At 38.9% G+C, this 27,497-nt stretch overlaps 1 protein-coding gene across 1 annotated transcript in view; it reads left to right on the forward strand.

Annotated features, from left to right (window-relative positions):
* Window positions 1-18,456, forward strand: part of OMA1 (OMA1 zinc metallopeptidase) — a 106,521-nt gene extending 88,065 nt beyond the window's left edge. The window contains exon 8 of the mRNA XM_006862506.1: window positions 18,244-18,456. Within this exon, the coding sequence (XP_006862568.1) occupies window positions 18,244-18,456 (213 nt within the window). The remainder of the gene's footprint in view (window positions 1-18,243) is intronic.
* Window positions 18,457-27,497: the final 9,041 nt, after the last annotated feature.

A 27,497-nucleotide genomic window follows, 5' to 3' on the forward strand; every position in this document is an offset into this window, starting at 1 on the left:
GGTAGGGTGGATGGTCAGAGAAAAAGAGGAAGACCCCCAGCGAGATGGATTGGCAAAGTGGCAGCATCAATGGGCTCAAATGTGGCAACAATAGTGAGGTTGGCCCAGGATCGGGCATTGTTTTGTTCTGCTGTGTATAAGGTCACTGTGAGTTGGTACCGACTCAGTGGCACCTAACAATAACAATAACAACAATCTCTGCCTTCATGGAGCTTATTTTGAAGTTTGGGGAGAAAGACAGTTATTAGAATAAATGAGTAACACACAGAATAGATCACTGATACATAACAACAGCAGAAAAAAAAAAAAAAACCCACTACTTTAGAATCAATTTTAACTCACAGCAACCTTATAGGACATAAAAGAACCGCCTCATAGGGTTTCTAAGGCTGTAAATTTGTATGGAAGCAGACTGCCACTTCTTTCTCCCATGGAGCGGTTGGTAGGTTTGAATCTTTGATCTCTTTAGTTAGCAGTCGAGTACATCTACCACTGTACCACCAGGGATCCTTATACTATAACAGTAAGTAGTAAGTATTTTTAAGTGCTGTCAAGTCAACTCCAACTCATAGCAACCCTATACAGGGTTTTTGCGTAGCAGTTGCGTTTGAACTGCCTACCTTGTGGTTCTCAGTCTAGTGCATATCCTACAGCACTATCTAGGGGAAGAGTCTTCCAGACAGAAAAGAATACAAGGCCCTGTGGCAGGAATGAACTAGGCATATTTGAGGAACAGCCAAGAAACCCTAGTGGTTGGAGTTGATTGAATAACAGGGGCATGGGGGTGCAGGCTTTGCAGCCCCTTTAAGGACTGGCTTTGTCTCAGAAACGGTATGCCAGGGAGGGTTTTGAACTGAGGGATAGAGTGACACGATCTGACTTTGGTTTTTAAAGGCCACGATTAACAGCTCTTACAAAGCAGTGCAGAATTTAGTATAGTCATGGTTCAGAAAGTGTACTCTGTTTTGGTTTTGAATCATAAGCACTCCCAAAGTAGAAGATATATGCTTGCTAATTTTTTAAAATGTGGATTCAGAGGTAAAGCATGTGTACATAATGCCTCATTTAATTTAATCCTGAGGGTAAGCACTGGGATGCTAGCTACAAGGTTGGCAATTCAAACATAACAGCTGCTCCTCAGAAATCCTGTATAGGGTTGCTATGAGTCAGAACCAACTTGATGGCACTTAACAACAACAACAACAACAACATAGTATGTATAGTATGTTCTGTTCGTACTTAAGAGGATAAAAACAGTTTGTAGTCTTAATTTTATTTGTAGTTAATAAGCTGATATGTTATCTTTCTCTTTTACTTGAGATAATTGGTTAAATTTAGGAAACACATATACTGCATATTTTGGTTACCATAACAACTTGGGTGAAAAATTGAAGAACAGATGTTATGTCAACCTGTTGATGTTTAATAGTATGACAGTTTTAAAATTACATACTACAGTTACACTCTCCAGACCTTAAATTTAAGTATACCATTATATTTCCTTGTAGGAGATACTTAACTTTTTTTCTACAAGAATTCTTATATGATATATATAGGAACATGGGAAATTGTATAATGATTAGGGTAGAGATTTACTTGAAAGATTTATGATTTTAAATTTTTTAAATGTTCAAATTGCAAGCATTTAGATTAAGTGGTTAAGCTGTCTGCTGTTAACGGAAAAGGCAGTTTAATCCCACAGTCAGCTCTGCAGGAGAAAGATGTGGCAGTCTGCTGCTGTAAACATTTTAACCTTGGAAACCCTCTGGGGTAGTTCTCCTCTGTCGTAAAGAGTCTCTGTGAGTTGGATTCCCTTTGATGCAGTGGGTTTTTATTTTGGGTTTTCTTTCTTCATGTCCCTCTATATTTTCCCTCTTCCAGGGGCCTAAGAGAGATGAAGGATGATCGAATACTTATGAAAAATATTTACTTTGGACTTAGCTCGTTGTTTGAGGGTATATTATTGTAATTATCATTTTGGGTAGGATTCATTTTAATGTTTTTAGAACTCTCCATGCCAGCTTTATTTGTAAATGTTAAAGAATCTTGATGCTCAGATTTACCACATCCTATTTTTAAATAGCAGGATCATTCAGTGGTAGGCTGTAAATACATTCATTTTGATCTCATTTTACTTTGAACCCTTTAAAGGGTTCAAACTTGCAAGAAGCTGGGTTTAAACTCTTGTTTAAATCATTCTTATGCATTTATAATTGGACAAAGTAAATTCATAAATTATTAATATTAGACATCACATGCGTAGAAAATATGGGAGTGTTTAACATTGAAGTGAAATGTTGTTGGTCAATGTACACAAACATACACTGTTCACCTTACAGGGTTTTCATTCTGTCTGACACGGAGAGTGTTGAAGAATAGGCAAATATCACAGCAGCTGCTGTAATTGAATTGGCCTCTGAATCATAAAGCCAGGAAGCCTGACAGTAACATTGTCTCAAACCTTAAAAAAACATTGTAGTTCATGTGATGTGTATACTAGAGGTTGAAATGAATGGGTTATTAGAAAAAATTGTGTTTCGTGGGAAAGGGGAAAAAAGTAATGATATTTTTAGAAAAGCACATTAAAAAAATGGAGGTGATTTTTTATCCCCTGAAATGTCTTGGTTTCTATTTTCAGAAGAAGCTTCTAATTCAATCATGAAGCTTCTCTAGCATTAGTTTGTTGTTGATGTTTTTCTCCTTTGTTAGAAATGTTATTATAGTTTATTTTTTATGAATACATAATTGCTGCTATATATAGTATGTAGTGTCTAGAATCTTAATGTGTATGATAAATACATTTATTGTCACTGGGAATAAATATAGCTATATTTTAATGTATTATTCTCATGTTAGGAATGATTGATTATGAAATATTTGTTTGAAACCTTTTCTTTACTACTTTATCATTCTAGAGGACAGCTGATCTGTGCCAAGGTGGCCTTAATTAAAAAAAATATTTTATATATGTTTGCATAAAAATTTCTATTACGTTTATTTGTTTACTTTAGACTACTTTGAACATTAACCATACTCTAATTTCCATTGCAGTTTTTTAAATGAAATAAGGGTAAAGGATAAAATTTTTTTAAGGTAAAATATTCTACAAATATAAAATAAAAATTTAAATTTAAAATTTTATCTCACACATTAATTAATGAGAAATCAGTGGTAGTTTAGAACTCATTAAAAAGAGGATTCTCCAAGTGCCAAGCTATAAAGGCAAGGCTGAAACGAATACAAATATAATGCAAAAGTGATCTAGTCAGAGGACAGTCATCAATTGCATTCCACCAAACAGTTCATTTCCATGGACAAGTATCATTTACTTTGCCATCATTTTGTACATCCTACAGAGCTGTAAAATGAGCTCAAAGAATATGAGAAACAGCAATTACCCATAACTTTTGCTGTTTCTGTTTCTACTGTTAGAGTCCTTGGGTTAATTCGCTGGACTGCAAGGTTGGTGCTTCAAACTCATTCACTCCTTGGAAACCCTATACAGTGTTGCTATGAGTCAGAACCATCTCAACAGCACTTAACAATAACAATTTCTGTTGTCATTTGTCTTTTAAGGAAAAAAAAACAAACAAAATCAGCTGATCACATTAAAACATATAGTTTAAATTTTATTATTGTTAAGTAATCATATAAGCATTATCCTTACATTTTTAGTCTGTTTCTTACAGTACTATCTTATTTGTATTCATCTCTATTAATTTTTTTGCTAGTGAGTTTCTGGACTGAGGTGGTGATGGTTAAGTGCCAGCGAGTTGGTTCCGACTCATAGAGACCTTGTATAGGGTTTCTGAGGAGTTGCTGATGGATTTGAATCACTGACCTTGTGGTTAGCAGTCCTTTGCTTATCCTGTCGAACTGCACCAGTGGTGCTAAATCTGTAGGCTTTTTTGTTAGTATATGCTTGCCTACAAAAATTCAGATAGAGGGAATTGGAAATACACTGGGTAGTAAATTTGGTTTCCTTTTTGGAAGCATTTAGATGTCTCATAAGCCATTGGTATTTAGAAGTAAAGACAAAAATATAAAATCAAGGGAGAAATCATGGAAATGCAAAATGATGGAAGAAAAGGGAGAACAGAGGAAACCCATTTTTTTAACATTTGACTTTTTATTGTGAATTTTTAAAATACATGCAAGTATTGTTATTGTTGTTAAGTACCATCAGGTGAATTTCTGGATTAAGGTGGTAGCTGTTAAATGCCGTGGAGCCTGTTCCAACTCCTAGTGACACACTACCTAGGATTTCTGAGGCTTGACATCTTTACGGAACAAAGAGCTTCATCTTTCTCCCTTACAGTGGCTGGTGGGCTTGTACTGTGACCTTGGGGTTCGCAGTGCTTATCTTATGGAACCAGAGAGTAATTTAATAAACCAACAGTATCAACTCTTTTGTCACACTTGCTTCAGCTGTTCCTTCTTGTTTTTTCTTAAGCATTTTAATGCAAATCCCACACATCAGGGTATTTCACCCCTAATTACACCAATAAACATTTTTGAAATGTGTGCCATTTTTTTTCTTTAATCATACTTGCTCTAAGAAAATATGTAGTAATTCTTTAATAAAATTAAATATCCAACCCATATTCAAATTTTCCTATCTCAATATATATTTTTACAGTTGGTTTATTCAAAGCAAGACCCATCAAGATCCACACATTGTATTTGATCATTCTATTTGACTTTAGAACTATGCCCCCTTTCCTTTATTTTTTTTTGTCTTTAACTTGTAATTGCCTTGCTGAATAAATCGGGTTCCATTTTCTGGATTTATTTGATTCCTGTTTTGTGGTAAGTTGTTTTTGCTTATTCCTGTAAATTGTACTGATAAAGTTGAATTTTACTGACTCCTTTCTTAAAAAAATTCTTCACTGTTGTCTGTTCTGCACATTTGCTGTAAACAACTGATGTTGTTGGTGTTGGTGTTAACTGCTGGTGAGTCTTATTCTGACTCATAGTGACCCTGTATAATAGGATTTCCAAGGAAAGGCTGCCTTGCGATTCAAACTTACCTTGGAGTCTAGCGCGTTATCACACAGTGCTACACCAGGATGAGATGGAGTTAATTGTTTAACTTTAGAATAGACTTTTCCCTCATGTCTTCAAGCTTTTTCTCACTGAGTCTCTATAATCTCTGGGTGTTGTTAAGTACCATCAAGTTGATTGCAACTCATAGCAACCCTGTATAGGGTTTCCAAGTTGCAGTTGGTGGGTTTGAATGGCTGACCTGACCTTGTGGTTCACAGTCCTGTGCTGATCCTACAGCGCCACACCAGAAGTCTGTGCATCCATCCCTTTTTTCATCCCATTACCATCTCTGGGTGCCCACCCTCTAGGAGGATGTGTGTGTGGCTGTATAAACGAACCCACACTGACTGCTGTGGAGTCGCTTCAGACTCACAGGGACCCTGTAAGACAGTAAAAACTGTCCATAGGTTTTTTTTTTTTTAATGTTTTATTGTGAATTATATGATAGTTTACATGGGGGAACTTTAGTTTTACATTCATTCCATCGTATATCATCTCATTGCCATGGTTCCAATCCCCTCCATGCATCATCAACCACCCATAGGGTTTTTGAAGCTGTAAATATTTAGGGAAATGGAATGCCACATCTTCTCCTTCAGAAGAGGTGCTGGGATAAAAATGCCAACCTTTTAGTTAGCAGCCACATACTTTAGCCACTGTACCACCTGGACTCCTCTTGTGGCTATTTACTGTAAGAAAAGAGTACATTCTGAACAAAATGGCTCTAATCACATGCCTGGTAAATCACTTACCCATCCCAGTAACCAAGGTCTCTTAATCTTCTTTTAAAAGGCTGATAGCTCTGGTAGTGTAGTGGTTATGAATCGGGCTGCTAACCTTAAGGTCGGCAGTTGGAAACTCCCAGCTGTTCCACGGGAGAAAGATGAGGCTTTCTGCTCCTGTAAAGATTTACAGCTTCGGAAACCCTGTGCAGGGTCGCTATGGGTCAGAACCAACTCCACGGTACTTAACAACAAGTCTGTCCTAGCTGACTAGGGACTGATCACTGTCCCCATTGCCATGTGGTGTTACTTCCCTGCACTTCCCTTCGTCCTTTTTTTTTTTTTCCTGTACAGGAATCCTTTGAATATTAGTCTTCCCTGCATGTTTTAAGATTGCCTGGTGCAATTTGTGCTTTGACAGACTCAAATTGCATCAAGGATATTTTAGTGTAACTCTGCTTCACACTGCTTAGTATCAGAATGCTCTTACAATCTGGTTGCTCCACAATCAGTGATGCTAAATTCTATCCATCAGTGGGGTCACATGATGACAGCCTGACTCCTTTGTGGAGGTGGTTGTAACTTGTCCTGGCCAGCAAGTGTTAATGAGGTGGTAATTTAGCATCCTGCTGATACTCAGTTCTACAACCTGAAAAGTTTTCTGATTGGGGAGCTGTCTTCCTCCTGTATATCAAAAAGCTAACCTGAGTGTGCATCTTCAAGAGGAACTTAACTAGAACAGTGAAAAAGGAACTCACTCCAGCCACATCAACCCTAATGGCATAAAAGATATGCAGCCAGATTTTTTTCTGTTCAGTAATAGACTTGAGGTAGGTGGTGATGTTGTGAAGTGCTGTCAAGTCAATTCCGACCCACAGCGACCCTGTATAGGGTTTCTGAGGAGCAGCTGGTGAGCTTGAACCACCGATCTTAGGAGATGTTTAAAAAACTCAGAATGATTTGAGTATACAAGAGTTGGCAAAAGCTGAAAAGAAATAAAAGGTGCAAGCATCTTTGTTTAAAAGGTTAATTGAGTTTGTGCTGTGTTCCAGGCATGCCCTTAATTGCTAACAGCACAGCAACTGTCATCCAAACAAAATTCAACTGAAAGAACCCAGAACAGAGCCTTTGAAATGCCAGTTGTCTCCCAGTAAGAGAAACTCTAAAAGGATGAAAATTTAAAAAAAAACAAAACTAAATCTGAGGTCTAGTTTATAAATTTTGCTCCGTTGGTGAGGACAGCCTAGTTGGCAAGAACTCCTCGAGAAACCGAGCCCCCTGAAGCTTGCAATATTCCTGACTTAGCTTCATTCTAAGTGACAGAAGAATGACTTCAGCAATGCAAATTACATCCATTTACACAGAGAAGCAGCAACGTTTTCTGTGGCAAACCATTGATGCTGAAGGTGGAGGAACATAGCACAACCAAATTAAAACACTCAACAAAATAAAGTCTGAAAAATGGAAACTATTGAAAAGACACAAGGAGCTCTGATAGCGTTGTGGTTATGAGTCGGCCTGCTAGCCTCAAGGTCAGGGATTCGAAACTATCAGCCATTCCATGGGAGAAAGATGAGGCTTTCTACTCCTGTAAAGATTTACAGCCTTGGGAACTCTATGCAAGGTCACTGTGAATCAGAACCGATTCCATGGCACACCACCACCATCATTGAAAAGACCATTAATTTACTCATAGCATCGTTTTCTTGACTATGGTTTCTATACCGTGTTTTTAGTTTAGATGACATTTCTCAAGATGGAGGTTTTGGAAGATTCCCAGAGCATTATGCCCAGGAAGCCTTGAAATGATGATGCCTAGGTATTTAAAAAAAGGAACTCTGGTAGTGTAGTGGTTACGAATTGCGCTGCTAATCTCAAGGTCAGCAGTTTGAAACTACCAGCTGTTCTGTGGGAGAAAGATGAGGGGCTCTGCTCCCGTAAAGATTTCCAGCCTCAGAAACCCTGTACATGGTCGCTGTGAGTCGGAACCAACTCCTTGGCACTTAATCACCACCACCAGGTATTTAAATGTAAACAAAAAATTTCAAGAACACAAGAGTAAAAATAACTGGGTCTTTTTAGACTCTGAAGAAGTGTAAGGGCTTAGAGGGAAAGAAACCAAAGTGACAAAACCCAGTGGCACAAGTACTCTGGTATGGTATGTTGCCAAACTGGGTTTTCTTTCTCTCCAGATGGAAAGTCCCTTTAATAAATGAAACACAGAGTAATGTGTCAGTGAAGTACTCAGTAGCCAAAAGCCACTGAAAATCAAGAATTGTATAAAATGTATAGTTGTTTATATGTATTTGTGAATTGTAGTTTACACCAGGTCATTCTTAGAAAACCATGGATCAAGGAAGGAATTAACAAATAACAAAGCATAGAGATAAATAAAATAAAAAATAGCATTGAACTGGTATCCAGCTGACATGCTAGTAGAAAAAAGTTCATTTTCTTTGAAAATGCATATTCATAAAAGTATTGGTCGTATAACTTAGACAAAAATAGTATACTTAATACAAAAATTGTTCAAATTGTCAGAACATGGTACAGTAAAATTCGTATAAAATTTTTAAATGGCCACATGAAAATTAGAGTTTTGTATATATAAGGCAAAAGAGATCTATAAACAATAAGAAAATGTTTTAGAAATCAGTGTAATTTTTTTAATGGCATGGTTATATTTTCATAAGTTCCTACCAAGCCTATACTTAAAGAACATTTTTAATCAGTTTAAATGTCTAAATTAAGAAAGAAAAAGAGAAAAAAAATATGTTCTATTTCAAGTGTCCCAAACAGGGAAAAATCCAGATAATAAAAACTAAGTAGAAATAAGCAAAATGACAATAGTTGATTCTTTGGGAAATTTAGTCAAAGTGATAACTATTGGATCCATTTACTAGATAAGGAATAAAATAGGACCAGGTGAAGAGCTACAGTAACTTAAAAGAAAACCAAAATATTTGGGAGACTCTTATTTTTAATTTGTTGTTGAGAGTCATCAAGTTGGTTCTGACTCATAGTGACCCAGTATAGGGTTTCCAAGGAGCAACTGGTGAGCTTGAACTGCCAACCTTGTGGTTCAAACCAGTCTTTCAGTCCAGTGCATTCTGAGTCCTGGTGGCACAGTGATTAAGCAGTCTGTTGTCAGAAAGCTGCTGGTTTAAACACAGCCAGCAGCTCCATATGGGAACAAGACATGGCGGTCTGCTTCCATAAAGATTGTTGTTAAGTGCTGTTGAATCATTCCCAGCTTGTGGTTTTGGTGTGCCATGGAGTCAGTTCTGACTCACAGTGACCCTGCATAGGGTTTCCATGGCTATAAATCTTCCAGGGAGTACAAAGCCTCATCTTTTTCCTGTGGAACAGCTGGCAGTTTTGAACTGCTGACCTTGAAGTTAGCATCCTGACTCGTAACCACTACACTACCAGAGATCCTAGTGATCCTGTCTAGGGAATTCTAAGGGGTGGTTGGTGACCAAGAAAATCCTGTGGGGATACTTCTACATTGGTTACATTGGGGTTTTTGTGAGTTGGAATTGACTCAGTGACACCCACAGCAGTAGTCCAGGTCAGAATCAGAAGTAATGAAAGTGTGTGCATGCATGCATTTGTAAATTGCCAAAGTGGATGTAGCTAGAAGTAGTAATATTAACCAGAACGAAGTAAGGTATAAATAAATAAAACCAATACTACTAGAAACCCAGAGTCATAGCACATTACAAATGAAAAGGACACCTGGCCCTGATTTTTTTTTTGCGCTACTTTTTTCAGAAATTGAAACAACAATTTTTTCAATGGTAAACTATGTTCAAAATATAGACAGGGACAGTGTTAATTATGTAATTTATTTTATTAGCCTAAGTGATTCTGTCATGATGATTTGATAAGAACAGCATCTTTAAAAGAATGTATGATTGGAGTTACTAATAAGCAAACAATACTGCATTACAATAATTATTCAATATGAGCAAAAGTATGTTATACTCAGATGAAAGGATAGCAAGCATACCAAAAGATATAGAAGAGGAGATTTAAGACTCAACTTTGATTCTCTCTGCATGCTGTCCATGAGGAAATCCTGTAATCTCCCTCCACAGTGCTTCAGTGCTCGGTGTCTTCTCTCCGTTACCACCCTTACTACCCTGGAAAAAGTCTTCACCACCTCTTCCCCAGAGTACTACCGTCATCTTGTGTTTTAATCTTTCTGCTTTCACGTTTTACCTTAAATCCTACCAGTCCATTTCAACACAGGAGCCAAAAGGGTGTTTTAAAAGTCACTCCCGTGCTTAAAATCTTCAACTAATTTAGACTACAAATCCTAACGGTTCATCTAATTTATACTAAAACTCTGAGCTCTTACTGTGGTTTCACCTCCAACTTTATCATGCATCACCCTCCTCACGTGTCCCTAGGTTTCCAACTCTTCAGGCTGTCTTGTTCATCTTTCAGACTAAGCTTGTTTTCTCCTTACAATTTACTGGTTTCTCAGTCAGCTCATTTCACAAGCATCAAATCCTTGGGGAGGCCTTCTCTGGTCCCCCCAAATCACAGAGCTTTTATTCCACATAGTTATTCTCTAGCACAGTTTACTGTTTCATCATATAATTAAAGTATCTTACTACTGTCTCTCTGCTATATTTCTAGGGACTGTGGTTGTTTCTGAGATGGTTAGTAAAGATTTGTTAAATGATTGCCTGATGTGTAATAATAAGAAAGATAGGTAATATAATGTTGGATTGAAAATAGAGGAATTGAGCAATGAAGTTGGATAGCAATTGCACACCCTTATAGGAATTTAGCATGTAACAAATCAGAAGTTAACCATGGGAAAAGAAAGTCAAAGGCAGTTGTTAAGTGCCGTCCCGTCGGTTCTGATTCATAGTGACCTTATGTAGAGCTTCCAGGAAGCAGCTGGTGGGTTTGACTTTGCTTATCCTGCAGTGCCACACCAGAATCCTCAAAGGTAGTTGTTGTTGTTCTTGTTAATGTGTCGTCAAGTCAGCTTCCACTCATAGTGACCCTGTATAGAGTTTCCGAGTGGTTACTGAGTTTGAACTGCTGACCTTTTGGTTAACAATTCAGTACTTATCCTACAATGTCACACCAAAGCTCCCTCAAAGGCAGTAGTGATGGTGGTGGTTTTATGCTGTCGAGTCGCTTTTGACACTTAGTGACCTTGTATACAGATTTCTGAGGCTGCAAATCTTTATAGGAGTAGAAAGTCTCATCTTTCTCCCATGGAGTGCCTGGTGGATTTGAACTGCTGACCTTGAGGTTGGCAGCCCCACGCTACCAGGACTTCTTTCAAAGGCGGTGGTGGTGGTGGTTGGTTATATGCCATAGAGTCAGTTCTAACTCCTAGAGACCCAGTATAGGGTTTCTGAGGCTGTAAATCTTTACAGGGGCAGAAACCTTCATCTTTCTCCTGTAAAGTGCCTAGTAGATTCGAACTGCTGACCTTGCAGTTAGAAGTCCAACTCATAACTCACTACACTATCAGGGTTCCTTTCAAAGGCATTGATGGTGGTGGTGGTGGTTGTATGCTACCGATTCGGTTTCGACTCATAGCAACCCTACATAGGGTTTCCAAGGGTGTAAATCTTTACATAAGGAGTAGAAAGCCTCATCTTTCTCCTGCAGAAAAACTGGTAGATTTGAACTACTGACTTGTGGTTAGCAGCCCAACTCATAACCCACTGTGCTATCAGAGTTCTTTTCAAAGGTAGTTATTAAGTGCCGATGAGTCAGTTCCAACTCATAGCAACCCTGTATAGGCTTCCAAGGAATGGCTGGTGGGTTTAAACTGCAAACCTTGTGGTTTGCAGTCTAGTGCTGATCCGACAGTGCCATACTAGGAGTCTTCAAAGGCAGTAGTACAGCAAAAATAGCTGGAGTCTTGATTCCTGATTCTCACCCAGGCACTTGATGTTGAGGAATTTATGGAATTTAACCTTCATTTTTCTAAATCTATAAAATTGAGATAGTAATATCTCCTGAGGAGTCTCAGGGACACAGGGGGCAAATGGTTAACACTGGCAGTTGCTGACACCTGGTGATCTACTTATGAAAAATCAGACATTGAAAAGCCCTTTGCGGCACAATTCTGCTCTGACACACAGGGTTGTCATGAGTTGAAATTGGCTTGATGGCCACTGGTTAATGTCTCCCGGGAGTTTATGGATTCATGTGGGTAGAGTAAACCTTAGTTCCTTCCTCACTTTTTCCCTATCTTCTTTTTTGTCTTCTCTCTTTTTTTAAAATAAGATACTTTAGTAATAGGATTCTGTACTGGGCTCAGAATTTCAAAAGTGATTCACATCATAACTGTGTAAAATCATAATAGCATTTAAAATAGCTGGCTTGGAAAAAGGCATATATGAGGGAACTTCAGAAAGTTTGTGGGAAAATGGAGTTAAAAGATAATGAAAAATTTCCACACACACACAAATCAACTTTTTGAAGCCCCCTTATAAAAGGTGAACAGTAAATTTTTCCTTTAACTTTCAGTTTTATCTTTTGGAATTGTTACTTGCTAGCTGGCTGGCGAATTTCATACTTAACCCCAAATCTTCCTTGGTGTTTTTTGAGCCATACAGTCTTGTTGTTAATGTGCATGCCTGCTTTCTATTAGATTTAAATTCTTGTATGTGTTTTTCCTATGACATTTATCATAATGATTTATTCATAACTATTCTATAAATATTTGTTTAAAATTCAGCATGCATTTATTAAGTGCCTATTATGTGCAGTGCATGAAGTTTACAGAAATAAAAGTAAAAAGAAATGAAAGTCATATTCTAGTTGTACAATAGAAAAATTTGCTTACTTTTGTTCAGTAAAGGTATATTCAAATTTATAAAAAAGATGTTGGTACCCTAACGTATAGCAAAATAAATATGGAAAGGAAAGCAAGCCAGCAGAAAAAAATATTTTACTAGGATAGCTGATAAAAGCTTACTATGCAAAATAAATGAAGCTTTGATAGAAATATATATGGTTTATAACAGAAATCCTCCTGATAGATAGTTGATGGAAACAGTTCATACATGAAGAAATATTGTAGAAATTCTTTATGAAGAAAGTATACAATTAAAGAAATAATATAATTAAAAGTACAATTAAAGTAACATATTTCAAACATCTCTAAGTACATACAGTAAAAGAGTTATTTAAGAAACATATGTGGTGCAAAAACCATTAGTGCAAAAAGCATTAACACCCCTCTGTGTACAGGGTAGATAGGACAGCCAACTTAGACACTGGCTACCTAAAATGAGGGGGCGATAAAGGCACAAAGTGACTGGCTTACAAAGTTTCAAGAGGGAGTTTAGTTTAAGAGTGTGTGGGGGAAGGTAGAGTGCCCACTGAATAGTATTCATTTTGTCTAGCCGGGTCTAGTGCAAAGAGATGGAAATAAGATTCTTATGATTCAATAGTGAGTAATTGTTATCATGACTAATTGTGACTGTCACAACTATAAAGGTAGTTTTGTAACAAAAAGGGAGAATAGTTAATCTTACAGTCCAGAAACAGAGGACCCTAGAATCATCAAGGGAGAAGAGCACAAGCGGAATGCGGGAACTTATCCAGAGAAGCAGGGACACCAGAGATGGAGACAGAGATGAGGACATGGAGAGAGGGAGCAGCTGAGGACTCTGGACTCATGGAAAGAGAGGGACTGGGTGCTGGTGGCCAGGAAGCAGGCTTACAGAATGTGCCTTTTGGTTATTTAAATTATTATATATTCCTGAGTGTTTCTGTGTGCCCCACCCCTCAAAAAAAAAAAAACAAAAAACAACAAAACAAAAACCAGAGGGAATGGAAGCAACACTGTTGAATGACGATGCACTGTGGAGATAATCATTGCAGTGAAACAATGATGTAAAGCCTATATTCTCCCATGTAAACATCAGTTCACAATAAAAACTTAAAAAAATGTAAAAACCAGGGCTTTGAACTAGTTATGGTTCAGTTATAGCCAACCAAGGGAAGCTGAAATGGACCTGAATTTGTAAAATATGGGTGTTACAGAGTCAGAAAAATTATGGGGTTGATGATTACTAGAAAATTAATCTCCTTAGAGAACAGAAGCAGCATGCAAGTGGCACATTGTTGGTGTTAAGTGTCGTTGAGTCGATTCCGACTCATAGCAACCCTGTATAGGGTTTCCAAGGAGCGGCTGATGAGCTTGAACCGCCGACCTTGCAGTTCAAACCGACTTTGCTGCAGTCCAGTGCATTAAACCACAGCACCACACCCGGATAGAAACTAAATTCCTTGATCCGCAAACTTGGAAACAAGTGTGCCCTGCTCAGAGATGGCTGTCAGCTGTCCACTTTGGGTGTTAACTCTCTACAACTCTGGGGATAACCCTGGTCTCCCACATCAGGCTCCCAAAAGGGCTCACTATGCCTCTTCCAAGTCTCTCAGTCTAAGACTTTGACCCGTAATTTACCCCATTCGGGTTATTCGAGTACACTCACATTTTATAAGTTTGGAGCTGTTCTGATTTTGCTGAGACAGCCATGACGGAACCAGTGTCAGTTGGTTTGAAGCTGTGTTTTAACAGTGAAAATATCAACTAAGACAGTATTTTTGTTTGTTTGTTTGTTTTTGGTCCCCTGCCAGTCACTTAGCCTATCTGAGGCTCAATTTCCTCATCTGTAAACTTGAACTGATGATTTTGAAGGAATCTACATTGAAATTTTGTGGTAGGCTAGACAAAAACATGAAATCTTTTGTTATTCTGATTGTGAATAATTTGGGTATGCCAGTGTTGCTGATGGTATTATAAGTTGGTAAAGCCCTCTCAAGTAATACGTAGCCTTATGTGGCCCATTTCCATGTGATAAAAATTATACACCTGTCCTTGTTCTTTGGTTAAATCATTTAATTCAAAAGGATATGCTGCAGGTAAACCCAAAAAGAGGTGAAAAATTATGAGCTGTTTATTTTTAATGAAAATTTTCCTAGGGTAATTTATAGAAACCAAATAAAACAAAGTATGGAAACAATTCAAATACTCACTAATTGGGAAATGTGAAGTAAATTACATGAGGGCAGGTACCACGAATACTCACTAATGTGCTTCCAAAACAGATGGAACTTATGGCGAAGAGAAGAACTGGTAGGCTTTCTTGACAGCTGTTCTTCATCTTTCTTTAAGAGTGTTGTTAGCAGTATCAGTGTTCCTACCTGCCCTCAATTTCCCGACTTTCCAAATGTAACCCTTTTCAATGCTTTTCCATGACTCTTCTGGTTTTTCCTCCTCTATACAATGTGCTTGCCAGCTTTCCTGCCTTGGGCAGTACCTAGTTTTCACGGTAGAGGATGAGAGAGCTAAGTGCTCTCCTATCACTGTCACACCATACACCTGTGCACTCCGCCCCCCCCCCCCCCCCAATTCTGGTTAGATCAAGATTCATTGTTTCCAAAACTGTAAACACTAGTCACAACTGAGCCATGTTAAGTATACTGTGACTACTTTTTTTCCATGCAGAACTTTCTCTGGGAGTTAAAAATTTCCATGGTTTTGATATGCCAACTCTTTAAGGTTATTAATATAATTTCCACTTCAGACTGTCTCAGTTACTATGTATGTCTTCTTTCAGTGAGTTCAGGTATCTATAGTCTACTATTTTCTTTTTCTTGAATAAACTTCTCACATAGTCTTCAGATGTTTTCTAATCTGGATAGTTGTTCTCAGGTTCTGCTTGAGATTGAAACCATTGCAGTACCTCTAAAAGGGCTTCTTTATTTCCAGCAGGATAGTTGGACCATTACTGCAGGTGTCAGTGTTGTTGTTTTGAAATGAAGGTTAGCAGCTCATGAGAAGGAGCCCTGGTGGCTTAGTGGTTATGACTCGGGCTGCTAACCTCAGGGTCAGCAGTTCGAAACTACCAGTCATTCCATGGTAGAAAGGTGAGGCTTCTGCTCCCATAAAGATTTAAAGCCCCAGAAACCCTATGCACAGTCGCGATAAGTCGGAACCAACTCCACGGCACACCAAATCATGAAAATACAATTATTTACTATGAATTTGCTTATGATCCTCCTTTAATTACAGAATACATTCTTTTTTTTAATGTTCTATTATAAATTATGTGATAGTTTACATGGGAGAACATTAGCTTTACATTCATCCTATCGTATATCATTCCATTGCCATGGTTACAATCCCCTCCATGCATCATCAACCAACCAAAGGATATACCCTGCAAGCCTGCCACCGGTTGTCAGCACACAGCCCCTTTCCCTCTCTGTGTCTGAAGTCCCCAGCTGCTCCATCGCTCCATGTCATCATCTCTGCCTCCATCTCTGGCGTCACTGCTTCTCTGGGTAGGGTCCCACTCTCCGCTCATCTCCCTTGATATGGTCCCCTACATTGCAAAGTCAATCACTCCCCTCCTTTTACTACAAAATGTCTACCTTTATATTTCCAACCCTCACAATCAGTCCTGATGACAATTATTCATTATTGTATCACAAGAGACCTATCTGCATCTCCTTTCATCAGCCCTGCCGAGACAGATTGGATACTACTCAGTGGAGATTCTACCTTCCTCCATGCCCTCTGGATCTAGGTTCCCTCTTGAAAGCTTGTAAGCCAGTCACTTCTTGCCTCTATAACCTCCCCCCCACCCCCCATTCTGGGTATCCAGTGTCCAAATTGCCCATCCCTGTCCTCTCCTTGTGTGGAGGGGTGGGAGTGATCTTTGCTGTGAAGATTTGTTACCTCCTTTGAGCTACTGTTTCCATAGGTGTAGGTCAAGTTCATCAAATTGTAGCAGATTACTCTTTTTTTCCCCCTTTCTACTTCTAGTTAAGCTCTCATCATCCAGTCACTAAAGCCATGTCAAGTGGGTATTATCTTCAAGTGTGGGTGTACTTATGCATGTGCCCTCTCTTCTTATTAGCTGGACACTTCACTTTCCACTGTTGCCCTCTGTGGCTATGTCACTTACTCTGGACCACACTGCTGGCCAACCATCTATCCACCCGGGTTCACAGGAGTCTATTGAACATTGTAGGGCTTAGCTCACAGCTTCATTGCTGTTTTTTCCTCACTTCCCCTTATTGGTAATGAACGTGGTCACCAATCAGAACGTGTATTCCCATTGAGTCTTAGTCTTGGAAGGGCATTTGTTCTGAGGGGACCCGACCACTTGGCTTGATGTCTCCTGGGTGAGCAACTTGCTTGTTCTTGTAATAATTAGTCAGACTACCTTTATCGTTTTGTATTTTTCCTGTTGGTGTTTCTTTCAAGAAGTATCTTCTGTTCTTCTAGCCACTCCAAGCTGGTCTGCTTGTCCTTTCAAGTGGAAATTACCCACCTTAGAAGATTCTGGATGTGTTTCAGAATTCCATCTATGGTCTTACGTAATGCAAAGGCTCCACAGGAAGTCTTCACTGGGCATGGTTTAGCCTCATTTTAAGTATTCCAATCAGTTATAGGCAGAAGACGGACTTACAAACTTTCTATGGTGATACTTCTTGCTATTCCTTTCTCTCTCCCCTCCAGTGTCTATTTTATAATGGTATGCCAGGGAAACCAAGATTCAAAAGACAGCCAAGCATCTTAACATTATTTCCCCCATTTTGCCCATTCCAACCATGTCTCAATCCCTGTATCCCAGAGCCCTGTTGTTCCAAGGTTGTGCATACATCATTATTTACCTCTGCCCCACTTAGGCCATGCAAACCTGCCTAATTGTTTTCCTGTCCGCTTTGTTCTTCCATTCGCTTTCCCCTTCTTGTGTATTGTCCCCGTTCCTAGTTCCTAGCACCCAAACTATCCTGTGTCTGTTCCCTGCCCTGTGCTCCACCTTCCCCTCCCTCCCCTCACCTTCTCCTCACATCTCAGTAACCAGCAAAGAATCCCCTCCACCTCCCTTTAGCATAGGTTCTTTTTCTTAGTCTTTTACAGTAGTGGTCTTATGCAGTATTTCTCCTTTTGTGACTGACTAATTTCACTCAACATAATGTCCTCAAGATTCATCCATGTTATGCAGTGGCTTGCAGCTTCCTTGTTATTTTTCAAGGTAGCATAATATTCCATTGTGTGTATGTACTACAGTTTGTTTATCCATTCTTCAGTTGATAGGCATTTAGGCTGTCTCCATCTTTTTGCTATTGTATATAGTGCTGCTATGAACATTGGTGTGCATATATTTATTTGTGTTATGGCTCATATTTCTTGTGGGTAAATACCAAGTAGAGGAATTGCTAGATCATAAGGTATTTCTGTTTCCAACCTTCTGAGGAAGCACCATATTGCTTTCCAGAGAAGCTGGACCATTTTGCAATCCCACCAGCAATGCAGGAGCATCCCAGTCTCTCCACATCCTCGCCAGCATTTAACGGAATACATTCTTAATGTTTGATTGCTTTATGTATAGTGTATTAAGGAATTACTAGAATAACCTTAACACATTTATACTTTTAAAAATTATATTGCATTCTTTCTTTATAGGCTCTTAAAATAAGAGACAGCTGTAATTGCCCACCTCTTTCTGGACCTGACCCTCGATTACTGTTCAGACTCACCACGAAGCATTTTCTGGAAGAATCAGAGAAAGAAGATAAAAATATTACTGTTAAGAAACATAAAATGGATACTCTTCCTATTCAAAAGCAGGAACAAATACCGTTAACATACATAGTTGAGAAGAGAACTGACAGTTGACTGAAATTCTGTTGAGTCACAGGGTGTATGAAGAATGCAGCAGTCCTATCATATTATGTTACTTTAAAAAAATTATGTTTGAAATGAAAAGAAAAGGATATTCAGGGTCAAATCATGTATATTGTAGATATTGCTTAAATTCTTTTACTATGTATTTTTCATGAAATAATGATTCATTTTTAACTATTTTAAGGTGTCTTCAATGAGGAAAACGTCACAGAATAAATTTATATTACATGTTTTACTCTGTCTCATAGTAACTTTTGATTGGGAAGGCAGGACCCTAGTGGATGAGAAGTAAGACTGTGTGGTAACTGTTACTATCAGAGGGTCCTAGCTGAGTGTGAACTGAGCTTCAGTGTCTAGGTGGTTCTGGTGAATTGGGAGGTTGGAAGACTGAAGTCAGCCTCTGCTTACAGGAGTTGGTTTACAGTGTGTGGGATTATGTCTAAAAGTGGACTTTAGGATTCAGAATTCCATAGTCCTCACCCATGGATGGTGAAGGAAGAAGGCTGCAGCTATTTGTAAGGTATTTTCATAAGGAGGCACATGTTTGGGCCCAAGTGACAAAGTGAGAAACAAAAGAAGAGGGTAGATATTTCCATGTAAGCACAATGTGGTTCTGGTATACTGAAGTCATGTTGGTTTCTTGAAGTTCGTTTGTTTTTTCAATTTGGAAATCTCAGGGATCTCATGAAATCTCAGGGGTATCATGAAAGAAACGAGCCTGTTGAGAGAAGCACCAGAGAGGTAAGGGCGGTTGCTCTCCCCAGGTTGATCATCCTGAGCCAGTGACGCCAGCAGGGGAGCAGGAAGAAGACCAGGAGAGAAGCAACGTAGAACATATTCCTAGGGATGTCCAGAAATTACTACTGTATCATATAAATGTGAGGTAGCAATTATATGAAACTTATGGTACTCCAAAATGGGTGAGGCCTACTGATGTTTAGGTTGCATTCCTAAGAGAGACATTCTTCTTATAAACATTCTATTAAATACTTTCTCAGAGAATGATGGTGTAAGGGAACTACCTTTTACTGAGTTCCTCCTATGAGCCAGACTCTATGTTAATCTAATTTATTCTACAACCTTATGAGGTAGGTTTTAGTCTCATTTTGCTCTCTCATTAGAGGTTAATATACCCAAGATATTTCCTCATAAAAGCAAAAGCAGGTCTATACGATTATGAAGCCATCCCATTTTTTCACTACTTCCTCATGCATAGTTTCAATACAAGTAAAAAATCTCATAATTATAAAACCAGAGATCATGTGGGTTGTCACCAGGCTGATTTTCTAGGCTTCCTTCTCAGACCCTTCTATCTAAATTGAAATGAAAACTTGGGGCGAGGCTGAGTGGGAAAGTAGAATTAACTACCTGTGAACGTCTGTGAAATCATATCTGGAATGTGTCCTGACACATTTCCTTAGACAAAGTATTTAGCTAGCTGTTAAGAAGATGAGTTCAGGGCCTATTTATGTATTTCAAGGGTTACTAGAAATTGCTTATAGGATATTTCTTGATCTGTGTGCAAGACATCACTTGTAAAGAGGAGGTTCAGATGAACTGGTCATTCTTATAGTCATTCTTTACACTCCTAGTGACTGGAGTTTTGTGAGGGACACTCAGTAACATGTAAAGACATTTGGGAAATGTCACCTAGAGGTAAACAGTAAAATCACCATTAGATTTCCCTGTGGATTTCCTAGTAAAATAGCAAAGTGGAAATCCTAGTCTGTTTTTTCTTCCATCCCATTGTTACATCTAATTGTGTTGTTGAGCCTTAACTATAAAACATGCAAGTGGACATCATGTCAGAAAGAGCTGATATAGATAATGTATGGATAATATCTTTTTAGTATATATGAAAAAGGTGGGAGTTTGGAGGGGGGGTTTTCCCTTCATACGTAGAATCAATAAAAGCAAAGGAAATGTTATATTTAAGCTCAAGGTTTGAGAAATTAAGTGGCAGTTTCACTGAAGTATATATGTGTATGTATACTTTAAACATTATATGGAAACAGCCTCTCTGTATGTTCTTTATTCTGTGAGTGTTTTCTGTATGCCTATAAGATTTAGATTTTGACTGGGTAGCTCAGATATTAGGAGTGTGATAGTAATAAAGACAAGGCACAAATGCAATCCAGGGTCTCTTTTAATCAAGAAAAGGGGCCCTGGTGGCACAGAGCATTAGACATTGAGCTGGTAACTGAAGGTCAGCAGTTTGAACCCACAGCCTTTTCAAGGGAGAAAGATGAAACTGTTCCTCTGTAAAGATATACAGTTTCTGAAACCATATGGGGCTATTCTGCTCTGCTCTTCAGATTGCTATGAGTTGGAATCTACTTGACAGCAGAGATTTGGTTTTGGTTTTATGATTCAGATCATTGAAAGACTATATACTCTCAAACCAAGCTCAATGAGAGTAGGGACGATATATTTGCTATACTCCAATGGAGTCCTGGTGTGGCGCTGTGAGTTAATGCGTCAGATTGCAAAGCCGTTAGAACTGTAAGCTTGGCGTTTCAAGCTCACCAGCTGCTCCTCGGAAACCCTATACAGGGTCACTGTGGGTTGGAACCAACTTGATGGTACTTAACAAAAACAACAACAACAACAAGCAGGACCCCACAGGAGCTGAGGTTGTCTACCACAGGATGGAAGGTGCAGTCATAGGATCTGTCACAGCAAGTACGAACTGGAACTGAAACCCATTACATTTATCTTCTCAGCAGGCAAAGAAACAAGGTAATTCCTAAAAGATTTTGGTCTGGAATAAGGTTTAATATGAGCAAAAACAGTACATCATATGTTTTACATTGATATGATACTAAGTTTGCTTTAGCATCATTGCTTTATTATTTCCACGACATTTTTTAACCTGAATGATCTCATAGCCTCAAAACCAAGTGGTTTTATTATTCAGAGAAAAGAAAAGGAAAGCTTGGAGGAATTAGGCAAGTACCCAAGTATTCACTTAAAGTAGTTGACTGAACTAGGGTTGGAATGAAAGAATTTATTGATATGTAATCTAATGCTGTTTCTGTAATATCCCATTATTGATAGGGAACATTATTGTCTCTGCTTTTTATCTGGAAAACGAAGTTGAAAGATACTAAATTAGCACTGCTCAGCTCTTAATGGTAAACATGAGATTCAAAACTTCATCTTCCATACTTCTTGAAAGACCGACAGGAAAAATACAAAACAATATAGGCAGACCGACTGTTACTACAAGAACAAGCAAGTTGCTTGCACACAAGACATCAAGCCAAGTGGTCGGGTCCCCTCAGAGCAAACCCTCTTCCAAGACCAAGACTCAATGGGAATACACACTCTGATTGGTGACCACGTTCGTCACCAATAAGGGGAAGTGAGGGAAAAACAGCAGTGAAGCTGTGAACTAAGTCTAACCACGTTCGATAGATTCCTGTGAACCCAGGTGGAGACCTGGTTGGCCAGCAGTGTGGCAAGACCTGGGGACTCTTGGGCCCAGAGTCAGTGATATAGACACAGAGGACTAGAATGGAGAGTGAAGCATCCAGCTGATAAGAGAGGGCATATGCACAAGAACACCCATACTTGCAGATAATACCCACTTGACCTGGCTTCAATGACTGGATGATCACAACTCAACCAGAAGAAGAAAGAAGAGAAAAAAAAGAGTAATCTGATACAATTTGATGAACTTGACCTACACCTATAGATGCAGTAGCTCAAAAGAGGAAACAAAGCTTTACAGCAAGGATCATTCCCACCCCCTCCATACACAGAGTAGACAGGATGGGCAACTTGGACATTGGCTACCCAAAATGGTGGGGGGAGGGCCTACAGAGGCAAGAAATGACTGGCTTACAAGTTTTCAAGAGGGAACCTAGATCCAGAGGGCTTGGAGGAAGGTAGAATCTCCACTGAGTAGTATCCAATCTGTCTAGCTGGGGCTGATGGAATGAAATGCGGATAGGTCTCTTGTGATACAATAGTGAATAATTGTTATCAGGACTGATTGTGAGGGTTGGAAATGTAAAGGTAGACGTTTTGTAGCAAGGAGGGGAGTGATTAACTTTTTAGTCTAGGAGCGGAGGTCCCTGGGATCATGAAGGGAGAAGAACGGAGAGTGGGACCCTACCCAGAGAAGCAGTGACGCCAGAGATGGAGACAAAGACAATGACGTGGAGAGATGAAGCAGCTGGGGACTTTAGACACAGAGAGGGAGAGGGGCTGTGTGCTGACGACTTGGCGGGAGGAGGGGGCATGCTTGCAGGGTATACCCTTTGGTTGGTTGATGAGGCATGGAGGGGATTGTAACCATGGCAATGAAATTATGTAGGATAGATGAATGTACAGCTAATGTTCTCCCATGTAAACTATCACATAATTCACAATAAAACATTTAAAAAAGAAAAACAAAAGAACATCTTCCAACTCGAAAGAGTGTTCTTCATCCATTTGCTGCCACTTCAATTGACAAGTCTCAAAGGAAGTGAAAACCAGAAGTGCTCACTTTCCCTCACCCCTTACTTCTGAACAACAGAGCCAATGGCCTTTTTCCCCTTGTTTAAAAGTACTGATTTTAACTTTACAGCAGGTGGTAAAGGGATCCATTTAAAACATATTTATATAATTGTTAATTGCTATTGATTTGGTTAGACTCATAGCAACTTTATATAGGGTTTCTGAGGCACGGCTGGTGGGTTTGAACCACTGACCTTGCAGTTAGCAGTCCAGGGCCTATCTTACAATGGCACACCAGGGCTCCTTTCATACAATATGAAGGACCAAATTCCTGTTAATCACTTTTGGGTGGAGCAAACATTTAAAGCATTGGACTACTGGCTGAAAGGTTGGTGTTTCAAACCCACCTAGAGGGACTTCAAAAGACAGACCTGCCAATCTGTCTACAAGGTTACAGCTCTGACAGTCCCATGTACAGTTCTATTCTGTACATGAGTTACCATGAGTTGGAATTAACGCCATGATAAACAACAATTACTTAACCTGTACATTACAACAGTTACTTAATCTGTGGTGGAAAACATCCTTACTGCATTACTGGAGAGAAAACCCTGCCAGTGTTCTACCCCTTCATACCTTGTCCCCTAACCTGTATCGGAAAATCAACAACACTCAGTTAGGCCGGTGGTTCCCAGCCATTATGTCACCTGAACTCCTTTCACACGATTTAGCTCTGTGTACAGGAGTTTTACACCACAGAATTCTGTCTATCTTGGGCTGGAATATTTCTCTACTCACGCAGGCTCAGGGTCAATTGCTGTGTGGGATGTTAGGGATGATCCTGTTTCCAGGTTTCAGAATTTCTATCATATCACCAAAGACCAATCAGGGTTTCTGAACACCGTATGATTTCTGGCACTGCCAAAATTCCAAAAGAAAAATTTGTGATTTTAATTATTCTGGGTTGCCTAGTTATGTAAGAGATATAAAATTTTGGTTAAGATAAATGAAATACTTGGACATTGTTGGCAGATTCTCATTGCCATATTCACAGACTCCAAGGGACCTGGAACATTATCTTGGGCAGCAATGGTCTAAAATCAAATTTGCTTTTTTTTTCTTCTTCTTCTTAAAGAACATAATAGAGGAGGTGGCAAGATGAAGGACTAGGCAGAAACTCTATACAGACTCTTCACAGCAAAGATAAGGAAAACCAAATGAAACAAATGCAGATGATAGTCCTGGAACCCTGAGCTTCAGATGAAGGCAGATAGAAGTGGACTGAATGCTTACTTGGAGAGAAAGTTGAACAGATGAAGCAAAAAAATAAGCCTACACAAAAAAATAAAAAAAAAAAAAAAATGTTTGGTGAGCATATGTGAGTGGCCATCTTAAACTTTTGTGAGCTTCTTCAAAGACAAGACATCATATTGGTTTTGTAGCAAAGGGCTCTGGTAGCGTAGTGGTTACGAGTAGGGCTGCCAACCACAAGGTCAGTGGTTCCACAGGAGAAAGATGAGGCGTTCTACTCCCGTAAAGATTTACAGTCTCGGAAACCCTGTTACAGGATCGCTATGAGTCGGAACGGACTCCACGGCACATAACAACAACTGGTGACTCATGGAGGTAAAGTCTGATTTTTCTCTTTCCTGCACTCCACTGTTGACCAGAGGCATGCTTTGCCCCTACCCGCATACCATCCCAGCCATGCTCGTGCTCTCCCACCAATCAGAGCCCCACGGAGGTGATCACTACAGCTGTGAACCCCATCAAAGTGAGTGGGGAACTATATACACCAACCCTGGTGCTGGGATTCAGCTGAATCCTGCTCCAGACCTGCAGAGCTAGCCCTGGTCAGCCTTGCACTAGCCCAAACTAGGAGAAGCAGCTGAATAGACATAGAGGGAAAAAACAGAGACAGGTGATTTGTGCTGGCTGGTCAGGCACGGAGTGGCCATCTTGAAGTTTTGCGGTTAGCTGTGAAGGAAAGAAGGTGGTAGGTGGTGCCAAGGCATATTGCTCTTTGGCAGAGAGAAAGGTGCACATTTTTTTCTAGTAACCAGAGGCATAGCCGTTTCCCACATACCTATACTCCCATCAAAACTCCTGCTCTTTGGGAAACAAAAGTGCTCTCTGGGTCATCAGAGCCCCATTAAAGTCAGTTGGGAGCTAGCAGCACTGACTTTGGCACCTGGAATTGGGTGTGACCTGCTCCAGACCTGCAGAGGGGGTTCTGGACAACCCTGGACTAGTGGAACCTCTCGCCCTAGATTGCCCTTGGGGATAGAATACCTGCTTTCAGGGTCTCCACAAACTACTTCTGGATTGGGTGTCCAGAAAAGACAACACTTAGACCTACAGGAACACCATCTAGAGCCAGAGAGCCATTTCTCATCCTCATCACCATGTGAGGTCCTTGGTGGGCAGGACACCCCGGAATTTTCTTCTTTCTGGTTCAGGCATATGTCCTGTTATTTTTTCTTTCATTGTTTTTGTTGGTTTATTCTTTCTTTCCCTTCTTCCTTTTTTACCTACCTTGCTTTTTTTTTTTTTTTTTAAGGTTTTTATTGTGGATTGAGTGAAAGTTTTCAGGGCACATCATCGGTTTCACATTCAAACATTCATATACCTTGTTTCATTACATTGATTATAATCCCCTCCACATACCATCAGTTAACAGAGTTTCTCTATATCCTCTTTAGCTTTTTGGGGGGGGGGGAAACTTTGCCTTTTTGGAATTCACAGTCTCGGCTTTTAGGGAAGGTTTTTACATAATCTGTGGGTATCCAGGGCTCATAACTGAATAACCAGATAAGGGACATTTTGCTATGTCTGCTAGGTGGCTAAAGTCTGATCCTCAGAGCCTATGGTTTGGATACCCTTGCTTTTTGTCTTTTCTATCTCTGCTTTTATTTCTTCTTTTTTCTACTTGTTTTCCCCAACCATGGCTGCTTCTTTCTTTTTTTCTCTTGGTTTTTCTTTACTATTCTCTGATTGCTCTCCCTTTTACTCATCCCTCTCCCTTATTATATTTAGGTTTTTTTTCTATTGAAAGAACACTTCCCTAACATCATGAAAGATAATAAGAAAGCATTCAAGAAACTGAATGAACAGGTTAGACCCCAAAAGAAAATCAAGACATAATCAAACTCTTCAAAATCAAAGACAAAGAATCTTGAGAGCAGATCTGGAAAAACAAAATGTTACCTACAAAGAAGAACCAATAATATTAAATTCTGATTTCTCATCAGAAATCATGCAGGCAAGAAGTCAATGGGAAGACATATACAAAACTCTGAAAGAAAAAAATTCAAATCAAGAATCATATACCCAGCAAAACTTCCTCTCAAAATTCAAAAATGAATTTTGAACATTTCTAGATAAACAGAAATGAAAGAAATATCTAATAACCAGACCAACTTTAAAAAAGTTACTAAAGGAAATTCTTTGGACTGAGAACCAGCAATAGCAGACAACTGGCTGAGATTGACATACATAGCAATCCAGATATAGAAGTGTCCAAACTAATGCAAACCTACAAGACTGAAAATAGGGAAACACAGATATCGATTTATAATGAAGACAACTGGAAAGCAAAAAGAGGGACAAGTGTAGTTACAGAACTTTTAAATGGCAAGGAAGTCAAGTAGCTTTCAAGATAAAACAAATTTTTAAATTGTGAACTAAACTAATAAATTATAGGGTGACCTCAAAGAAAATTAGTACACATTCACATCAAATCAAGACAAAGAAAACCAGAAGACATAGTAAACATTAAAACAACAGTAATGATGAAATTGACAAGAAAATGAACAAACAAAATGGAATTCAACACAGAAAATTATGTGGAACAAAGAAACAAGCAGAACTACAAAAAAAAAAAAAAAGAAAGAAAGAAAAAAAAGTCAGCAAAATAACTGTAATCAATTCATACCTATCAATAATTACACTGAATGTAAATGGACAAAATCGAATCAAATGAGAATGAAAACACAACATACCAAAACCTTTGGAACACAGCAAAAGCAGTACTTAGAGGGCAATGTATAGCAATCAGCACAGCCGTCCAAAAAGAAGAAGGAACCAAAATCAATAAAATGCAACATCTTCAACAGTTAGAAAAAGAGCAGGAAAGTAAGCATACAGCCATCAAAAGAAAAGAAATAATAAGCATTACAGCAAAAATAAATGAAACAAAAAAATAGAATCAACAAAACAAGTTGAATCTTCAAAAGGATTAATAAAATGGACAAACCACTGGCAAATCTAACAAATGAAAAGAAGGAGTAGATGCAAATAACAAGCTCAAGAAACAATAAACAGAGTACTAAGAACTGTGCTCCAATTAATTTGAAAATCTAGGAAAACTGGACAAATTCTTAGAAAAACACAACCTGCCTAAACTAAAACAAGGGGGAAAAAACCCAAAAATGATCATATTGGTTGATGTAGAAAAGGCATTTAGCAAAATCTAAAATTCATTCTTGATAAAAACATTCAACAAAATAGAAATAGAAGGAAATTCTTCAATATAATTAAGGGCATATATACAAATCCAACTGCCAACATCACTCTCAATGGAGAGA

The sequence above is a fragment of the Chrysochloris asiatica genome, unplaced genomic scaffold (genome assembly GCF_000296735.1).
Source record: "Chrysochloris asiatica unplaced genomic scaffold, ChrAsi1.0 scaffold00048, whole genome shotgun sequence".
NCBI classification, from domain to species: domain Eukaryota; kingdom Metazoa; phylum Chordata; class Mammalia; order Afrosoricida; family Chrysochloridae; genus Chrysochloris; species Chrysochloris asiatica.